At 49.1% G+C, this 9,899-nt stretch overlaps 1 protein-coding gene across 1 annotated transcript; it reads left to right on the top strand.

The window, feature by feature from the left end:
• Positions 1-222: 222 nt before the first annotated feature.
• Sirt7 (sirtuin 7) lies at positions 223-8,485 on the top strand. Its single transcript, XM_077670744.1, has 5 exons — positions 223-491; positions 573-710; positions 3,458-3,636; positions 6,022-6,618; positions 6,956-8,485. Exons 1-5 carry the CDS (start codon positions 396-398, stop codon positions 7,263-7,265), a joined length of 1,320 nt encoding a protein of 439 aa, XP_077526870.1. The 5' UTR covers positions 223-395; the 3' UTR covers positions 7,266-8,485.
• Positions 8,486-9,899: the final 1,414 nt, after the last annotated feature.

Below are 9,899 nucleotides of genomic sequence, written 5' to 3'. Positions count from 1 at the left end.
TTGTGTAAGAACTCTTATTTAACAAGTGGTCACACTGCCAAGATTTGAGCCAAATTATTTTTTATTGCTCTTACGTCTTCAATGTATTCTATTTGTTTGCTTTCATTTTTTACTTTGTAGCCGTTTATTCAACACAAAATGAGGAACATTAAGAGAGAAGGAAAGGCTGTCATAGAGGCAAAATATTGTTTTTCTCTCTCTGTGAGCAGCCGCCGCAGCGCTGGCTGTTACTTTAAAACAAGCAACAGGCTTACAGCTTGCAGTATAGGTATATTGCTTATACACGAAACTTGACCAGCAATGGCGTTTGAGTTGTTATTGACTTGTAGCAGCGTTTGCAGGTCGCGGTAGAAAAGGCCCATCTCGCCGGAGCTGCCGTCGGGCTTTCGGTCAGGATGGCCGACCTCGAGTCTTCCCCCCGCGAGCTGCGGAAGTCGGCGGACCTAAGGAGAATTTTGTTCAAAGAAGAGGAGCAGGCGAAGATGAGACACGTAAGTCGCCTGATGGACACCTGCGTAATCCGGAGCCTTTTGACCCGAAGCGGCCCGTAATGTATGCCTTCTTGTCCGCAGATTCGCAAGCTGATGAACAAGCCAGCGTGGGAGCGCAGCGCTGACGAAGAGGGCATTCTGGAAAAATCGCGCGACTTGGTGCAAGTGCTTCAGGAGCGGTCGCGGAAGCGTCGGTGTGTCGAGCAAAGGCTTCAGGAGGTGCGTCTCGGTCAAGCTTAGTCGCCGGGCTTCTCATTCGCTTGAAAGTGTTAAGCTTGCTGCTAGTAAAGGCGCAGTGACTTTGCCTGCCTTCAAGAGCCCGTAGTACACTTATGGATTGCTAGTATTGCGTCTATGCCGCTGTTGCAGTTGCAACAGACTGGAGGCTCCCCGTTGTGATACAATTAATTGGACACACGATAACTCGTGCCTCGCGCGTTATGTTCCGCTAAAAGTGATGAAACAGGCTTGATAGGTGATACCTTCTCCGGCGTTCCCTTAGCGATAACAGGGTAGCTCTTTTTGTGTCGGCAGCGCTTGGCATCTGTTCAGTGTTGTAAAGAAGGGTGTCTGTTACCGTTGATGTTACGGTGATGGAGGGGGTGTGGTGCGCTCAATCAGATATGTACGAATGTGACGGGCACACACCAGGACACGCACGGTTGCTTTCTGTGGCCCCGTAGTCATCCCAGAGGTTTCAATCGTTTCAATCCCATCACCCTGGCTACCTGCCGAGTTCTCGATAAAGAGTGTCTGGGTAATATTTAATGTTTATATGCATGTGTTTAAAAAATTCGAGCGCTAGTAGCAGCCTACAAGGAAGAAGCATTGATAGCTGGGTATGAAAGACAGATGAAACAAGTTGCATGCTGAAGAAAAGTGAGAGAAGCAGTGGGAGGTGGACCACTGTATTGCTTGTATTCACTGGCGAGGCGCGCATGCAGGCAACCGTGTGAGCGCGCCATCACTCGTTACGTCGAGCTCCGCGGGATGGCGGTATTTGTCCGTGCTCGTTACAAACTCTACCTCACCATGCGCAAAGTATTGCCTCGAGTCCAATGTGAGTGCAATTAATAACATGTCCGTTGACAGCACCGTTGAGAATCGGGTTGAAACGGAGCAGACGACGCACATTGGTGTTTTTCTTCTTCAGCATGCGGGTGCAGTGGCCCAAGCCGCGCCATGTCCGTGGCGCATCGGCCATGTCTATGGCCGTTTCCAGTGTTGCCAAGAGAAGGAATTGACAGCTAAACTTTTCAACGAATACCATCTATAGCGGGATGAAGTAAGGGTATTCAGGTGGAAGAGAGGGGGGTTGGCTGACGCAAAATAGAGGCAGTTAGAGGTATTTGAGCTGTCCTGCAATGGACGTCAATAAATGATGGTGGTGATTTGGTTTGGATTTGATGTTTAGTCAATTTGCTCACGTGCTCTTTGTTACCAGTAGTTCGGTTGGATCTTAGTGAATTACCCACAAAAAAGGCGTGTAAGTGTAACATCTTCCTGTTGTCTGCATCAAGTGCTAGAAATGTGGTAGTCGAGTTTGTTGTACTCTCTCAATGTTTGGGGTGTCTTGTTCGTAGTGAAAACTGCCTTTTTTTCTATGCTTTTGTCTTCCAACTACTATTTTGGGTGGTTAACTTGATCATTCTGTGCACTCAGGGCTCTTGGGGCTAAAAGCCTCTTGGTTGTCAGTTGGTTTTTGCCTACCTTGCTCACAGTGTAAGTACTTACACGGGAACACTGCAAAGCTGTTCGTATAATCAGCAGGGCAAAAGACACACCGCACATGCTGTCTGTTGCACAAGGCATTTAAGGTATCCAAGTATCTTCGTTTTGCATCCCCTGTTTACGCAATTACAAGTCGACCCTTTTCTCAAATTCTAGATTTGTTTTGAAAGGAGGCTGAGGGTTCAAACTATATTTGAGTATTGTGCTTGTAAATATGTTACAACTGCATATTTATGCGTGTTGAGTAAATGTGCTACGTCGTTTTCTGGCCTTTCAGAGGTGTGTGTGGCCAGGAAGACGAGGTGGGGGTGTTTTAGTGTCAGAAACCTGTCCCCCCCTTGCAAAAATCCCTTCATGGAAAAAAGACAAAGCTATTCCCGAAAAACACAAATCTTGTCTGGTTGTCTAGCTGAGTGTTGTCTATTACTTTCTAGTCCCCCAAAGAAAATGAGAACCCTGACGACACCTGTGCACCTCTTATGACTCGTGAATGTGAAAGCGTTTTAATGTCCAGTTGAACGCTGCTGAGTGCACAGGTAATGTGTTTGAATTCTGTTGGTCTGTGATGTGCTGGTGTGAATGGCCTGCTTTTGCTAAGGTTACAACTCCCAAATACCGTAAAGTACTGAGCAAAGTGCCCCCCCCCCCCCCCCCCCCCCCTAGAAACTTGTAGATAATTGGTCTAAAGATAGGAAGGGGCCGTTATTCGGATCGGGCCCCAACTTCAAGATGGCGGCACAAAATGGCGGCACTGTAGCTGCATTACCGAAGATGTTTATTTATGGCACTGCTGGCACTGCAAGTAGTCAATGCTAAAAACGTACATTCTGACTTTCACATTGGCTTTGAACACGCGGCACCCAGAAGCCAGAAAAAAAAAATTGTTTTCGGGATGGCCGAAAGTGGGAGGGGGGGCTCTTGCTTGGTCGTGTACAGAAATGCGAAAATCCCGGAAAATGCTGGGGGCAGTTGCATGCGTGGGGGCGCTTGATCAGTATTTTATGGTATATAGATGCCTCAAACTTTATAGTGGTATGGTACATACCGCCCCATGTGTTGCCTAGCAGCATACGCTCCTTTGTGTCTTATTAGTGTAGGGAATGCGCAATGGAACGCTTCCCAGCCACGTCAGTTTAAGAGCCTTTTCGATGCTGCGGGCAGCAGACAATGCTTGCTTACCATCAACTGTACTGTGGCCACTGAATTGTCATTGGTGTGATTGGTGGCGGCTGCAGGTGCAAGACCCGCCAGCGGTGCTGGCCGACAAGTGCCGAGAGCTGGCGGCGGCCGTGGCGGAGGCGCGCCACCTGGTGGTGTACACGGGTGCGGGCATCAGCACCGCGGCCTGCATCCCCGACTACCGGGGACCCGCGGGCGTCTGGACCCTCCTCCACAAGGGCCACCACCTACCCGAGTGCGTAGTAGTAGCAGTAGTACTTGTGGCTCAAGGGAAGTGAAGAGAGCTACTGCGGGTGTTGTGCTACTGCGGGTGTTATTGAGCTCGGCAAGGAGCTCCCCTGAATACAACCCAGTGCGGGGGAGTGAGAGGGTAGGGCAGAGTGTTAAAGAGATAGAGGAAGAGAGAAGGAAACAATGAAAAGAACTGAGTGAAGTTGAGGCATCAGTCAGTTTGGGCGAGCGAGTCTATTCCACCCCCAATACTTTCCCCATCCCTTCCACCCTCGAATGTGTTGCAGTTGAACTAAGGGCCACGAAGACGAAACATGGCTTCGTTCAGTCTGAAAGAAATGGCCTCTGGTAACTCACTCGGCCCCACTCCAGCCACACGAGATGTTTTGGTCTCTTTGATCTCTTCAAATAAAGGATGAATGAAACAGACACAGGAACCATGGAAAAACATTTTATGCAACAGTGATGTACTATGGGCAGGGCTCACACAATAGGGGTAAGCACTTAGAAAACTAAGTCATCAGTGGGTTGACTGCACATTTGAATTTCAGTGATGGATCAAACAAAACTTCAGGCCTCACGGCGATCACCCAGTCATGTTTCTTGGCGGCTGCCTCCAACCGCACGAACAAATTCTTTTGAAGTTTTCAATACAACTGGTGTCGTGGTTTTTAAGACAAGGGAATACTTTTTGGTGAATTAGACTTGTATTTTGTCTTCGTGAGTTGTATATCAAACCCTAAGGGTACCGGAGAATATTCCGAAACTTTCAAGGGCACCTAAGCGTTCCTAATGCTGTGTACTGATTGCAGAAGCATTAGTATACATAGGGTTTAACGCGCCAATGCAACGCAGGCGATGCGGCGCGCCGTAGTGGAGGGCTACGGATTAATTTTGACCACCTGGGGATCTTTAACGTGCGCCGAAATCTCGTGCACACGGGCATTTTTGCTTTTCACCTCCATCAGAAAAGCGGCCTCCGCTGCCGGAAATCAACTCCGCGTCCTCGTGCTCAGCAGCGCGCTTAGCCACTGAGCCACCGCGGCGGGTGCAGAAGCATTAGTGTCCAACTTCCAACTGCTAAACTTGTTTTCTCGGTGTCGTCCTTTTCGAATAAAAGTCTACTTTTCGTGATTGACATAAATTTGGAATAAAGTGAGTAGGAACACAATCGTTCCAGGAATCCAGTTGTTACAGATGCACCTGCCAATACTTTGTAATGTTGCTGCATCTATGGCTTAATAGGCACTGTTACCAAACAAATGTTCAATTCTTTTATGATGGTTATTTTTAAACACCCTGCCTATCACTTTTCAAGGTTTAGTTGTATGGAGGCTGTGGGGGAATGTCGAGCATGAGCACTTTAATTTTTCTTTAACAAGTTACCCATCTGTAGGTGCAATTACCCATCGCTGAACTAGAAGTTATCTGCTGGTTATAAGTGAATCCCGCTTGTAGACCTACTTCAAGACGTGAAATCACAGAGCAGTGTTCCTCCTGGTGTCAATAGTGATTGCCCTCAAAATAGCAGCGGCCGAGATCTTGCAAGCATTCCAGCAGTAACGGTGTTGGCAGAGACCATTTTCAAGGCAGCAGCTGCTGCAAACATGTAGGCATTTGTGCAACAAATGCCTACCTACATTGTTTACAAATAATGAATCCATAAGGCCCCCTTGTTTTAGTGGTGGTTGAACAACAGCGCAAGTAATCAAGTCAAGGATGAAAGATAGGATGATCAAGGCACTGTTTGTCGATACGTTTTCCTATCTTATGGTATGCTTTTTAGCACGCTTATACGCTTTCATATCTTACAATATGCTTTTCATTACCCTTACAATACATTTTTATATCTTAAGGTATGCTTTCCAGTATGCTTATGATACATTTTGATATCTTATGATAAGCCTTCCTGTTGGCTTGTGATACATTTTCTGATCGTACGTATGCTTTCCTGTATACTTACGATATATTTTTATATCTTATGATATGCTTTACGGTACACTTACAATATGTATTAATATCTTACGGTATGCTTTCCAGTATGCTTGCGATAGGCTTTCCAGTGCACTTACGATGTTTTCATATCTTACGATACGCTTTCCAATGCACTTATGGTATGCTATGATATGCTTCCCAGTTCACTTGCAATACAATTTTATATCTTACGGTATGATTTTTAGAACGCTTTTGATACACTTTCTATCTTGTTCTTCAGTACGCTTATGATGTGTTTTAATACTTTGCAGCATGCTTTCCAGTGCGCTTACTGACACACATTGATATGTTTTGTCTGTGTCTTGGTTCCTTGCGCTGTGGTTCAATATGTCACCATTTCGCCCAGAATTTCGTGCTGCTCGTTTCAATCCTCTCGTCGTCATCGTCGTTGCAGGGTGCAGGAGCTGAGCCAGGCGTGCCCGACCTTCACCCACATGGCGCTGGCACAGCTCCAGCGCACGGGCCACGTGAAGCACGTGGTGTCGCAGAACTGCGACGGCCTGCATGTGCGCAGCGGCTTGCCCCCCCGCCGCCTGTCCGAGGTGCACGGCAACATGTTCCTCGAGGTGTGCCCTCGCTGCAAGCCCCTGCGCCAGTACTTCCGCCTCTTCGACGTCACCGAGCGCACGGCCCTCCGCCGCCACCGCACGGGCCGCCAGTGCCACGCCTGCGGTGCCGACCTGGTGGACACCATCGTGCACTTTGGGGAGACTGGCCGCCTCCGGTGGCCGCTCAACTGGCCGGGCGCCGGCAAGGCGGCTGAGCGCTGCGATGCCATCCTGTGCCTGGGCAGCAGCCTGAAGGTGCTTCGGCGCTACCGCTGCCTCTGGGGGCTGGAGCGGCCCGCGCGGGAGCGTCCGCGGCTGTACATCGTGAACCTGCAGTGGACGCCCAAGGACGAGGCGGCCACGCTCAAGGTCAACGGCCGCTGCGACGACGTCATGCGCGCCGTCATGGAGCAGCTGGGCATTGCCGTGCCCGAGTACAACCGGTGGGTGTTTGGCTGTGTTGACTTGCTGGTAGGCTTGATTAGTAGGATCGCATGCAGCCGTGTTCTTGACTGGCAAAATCGCACCTAACGAACCTACCAAAGACTTGCCAGTGGGCTTGCAGGTAGCCAGCCTACTTATGGTAAGGCTTGATTGATCGTCCTGCCAGGAAACTGTGATTGGTGAACTTGGAGGCTGCAGTGTCATTTGATTTACAGGCCTACCAGTAAGCTTGAGTGGCGGTCTTGTTGGTAGGCTGTCTGGTAGAGTCGCAAACAGTCTTGTTCGACCAGCAGATGTGTACCTAACAAACATTTTGGCGCATACGTGTGTTCGCAGGTGTGCGGACCCCCTGTGGCAGTTGCACACGCCTGTACGACCAAAGGAGGTGTGCACCTTCAGTCGGCGACCCCTGGCAGCGGAGCCCCCTTGCGACGCCCCCCCTCACGAGGACCACTGCTATGCCCTCGTCAAGCGAGAGCCCAAGGAGGAGGTGGAAGAGGAGGAAAAGGATGCAGATGGGGATGAGGAAGAGGATGGATCAAGGGATGGGGAGAAGGAAAAGGAAGACCAGAAGCCGGCTAAACGACCCGCTCCACTGGTCGGCTGGTACGGCAAGGGATGTGCAAAGTGGCGTCGAAAGCGCTAGCATTGTTTGTGGTTCGGAGATCAAGGGCCTGTTGCCATGGAAACGCAGAAGAGGCTGTCAAGATGCTCCCTCAAGAAAGCGTTGAGCAGGAAATGCCGTGTCGGAAGCGCCCTTTTGCGAAGCCATTGTAGGCTGGAGCTTTCTACTCCCACAAGAAAGCGTTAGGTTGGACATACCTCGTTGGAAGCGTCCTTGCAAGCTGCTGGACACTTTCCAGAAGTCGGCTGTGAAGCCATTTGCAAAGCCATTGTAGGCTGGAACTTGGGGCCCAAAATGAAAGCATGCCCTGCTGATTCCTGGGCTTGAATCTCCTGTGGAGAGCTAGATTTGTGCAAGCAGACACTGGGGATAATGCAACCTGAAGCCAAGCCTGGATTGAGTGCGGCACGCAGCCAGTCATCTGCCAGACGCGTTCCAAATGCAACTTCCATCTGCCAGTTAATTTTAGGAGTGGAATCTTTGAGTCGAGTGCAAGGACAGCGTTTTTGAGAGAGAAGATCGAGATCGCCGTGTCCCGTGTTGCAATCTGTGAAAGTGAAACTGTGTGAGACTCTTGATTTAAAGTTAGGTCGGAACTGAAGGAGACGTTCTGTGAAATTGTGCATCAAGACTGTGGGTGTTGTAGCATGAATGGTTTGTGCAAAAGTGCAAAGTGTTGGGATGGTGGTGTGGCTCGCAGGATAAAGTTTCTAATCTGCGCACTGTTTTTCTGCCCGGGGCCAAAAACTTGACCTTTCGAGCAGCTGAAACCAAAAAAATGCGTTTCCATCGTGTCGCTGAAATGAAGGGCGGGGGTGTGGGCACTTTGAAATGACCAATTGAAGCCCAGTAAAGTCGGAAAAAAAAAAGAGAAATCTGCCGGTGTTCAAAGGTGGAGTCACATGCAGTCACTCTTCCTCTTTTTCATGCATTTTCAAGTACTTTCTACGTTATACAAGAATCTGTTTGTGCAATGTCGAGATCGCAGATGCCCCTGCAAGTTGTTCCACGATTGCGAGAACCTGCAAACCTAAAACATTGTGAAAAAACTCTGTGGTGACAACTTTTGCGTTTTTATGCAAACCAGTTACTGTTGCCAATGCAACTTTTGATGATACAACAGCCTGTGTGAACATCAACATTTTACAACCCTGCCTGGGAGGCAAATTTTTCTATCTGTTCTTTAGCGAATCAAGCTGCTGAATAAAGCCCGAGTGCGCTTTCCAGGTGTTCTGATCCAAGTTGTGGTGCAGTCTTGCTTGGTTCGTACCGTTTTGCTGTGCCGGTATTGCCAGAAGTGTACCTCCCAGATGCCCCAAGCAGGGCTTTGAGGGTGTGTGCCGACGAAAAGCTGAAAAAATACTGATTTGCCAGGTTTATGTGCTGAAAGATGACGAATTTATAACTGGGTGAGAAACTGCAGATAAAAACACCACATCTTCGCCACCGTGGCAGCGTACGGTCGATCCATTGCAGCACTTCCCATCAACTGCTCGGAATGTATTTTGGGGTGAAGTCTATTATTGTCAAAGAAATCTCCTCCTGCAAGAATTATGAAAATTCGTTCACTTTCACCAAAACTACGCACAATGAGAAATCGCGCATAATCGTTACCTCTCAACTCGACCGCGGACATTGCGACGAAAGCTGTGCACTCTCTCCCAGGGAGGGGGGCGGCTCGTGGCGTTCTCTTTGGTGGCCTTCGATATATCGCAGGCCTGGGAGTTTTCTCCTTTTCTCCGCAACGTGGAGGGGCCTATTTGTGGTCTGATGCAATACACAGGCAGGCATTGCTGCCTGCTCGCAGGTGCGCGCTGAGGCTGGTAAGGTGTTTTTGATGCAATAAATGTTTGTTGTCGACTGGTCTGGTTGAAAGGGAACTCCGCGCGCGTTCGAAACACAAAGGAAACGTCAAAACTGTGTGCACAGGTTCAGGCATAGATGAGGTTGGTACACAGCGCTGACGATGGCGGATCGTCGCAGGAAATATGAGAAATAAGCTGAGAAGTTGACCAGCGACAGCCAATAGGACAGCCATGGCCTCGATTACATCGTTAAGGCCATGCCAGGGGTGCATAATGAGAACTGAAGAGAGCGTGGTAGGTTTTTCCCAGTGATTTGCGCGCTCACTGCTTCACGTGTACGTGTAATATTTGGCTCAGGTATTCCTGGCAGTGTAATCCAAATGTCGCGCAGGTTTACTTGCACTGCTCAAAGTGTGTTGCAGAGTCCCTTTAAATTGTAGCTTCGCTTGGTTCATCTTTACAGCGTTTACTTTTAGTGGGAAACTTTGGGCCTTTATGTCACCTCTAATTGGTTAACTCCCACTATGAGCTGCAGTATTTGCTGACGCTGGATCGGCCAAGGAGTGAAATCATTATCTTGCGACTGCAGGAGAGGTTTACTAGAGATGGTATCAGTGCCACCAGCTGTGTCTTGTCACAGTACTCCTTACCACTTACGTGCACACATGGGGCAGCAGCATGCTCATGTGGAATAGCGTGCTGCAGCATGGAGAGGGTCCCGGTTTTGGACATGTAGACCAAGCGGTGAAGCAGAGGTGGACATGACGAGTGCCAATGCGGAAGATTGTAGAGGTGGGAGTGATTATGCTAATTTTTCAAACGAAGCTTGAAACAACTCACGAACGTACCA

The sequence above is a fragment of the Haemaphysalis longicornis genome, unplaced genomic scaffold (assembly GCF_048455015.1).
Source record: "Haemaphysalis longicornis isolate Haplotype H1 unplaced genomic scaffold, Haemaphysalis longicornis Haplotype H1 scaffold_5, whole genome shotgun sequence".
In the NCBI taxonomy this organism is placed as follows: Eukaryota; Metazoa; Arthropoda; class Arachnida; order Ixodida; family Ixodidae; genus Haemaphysalis; species Haemaphysalis longicornis.
This window is presented reverse-complemented; position numbering and strand designations above follow the sequence as displayed.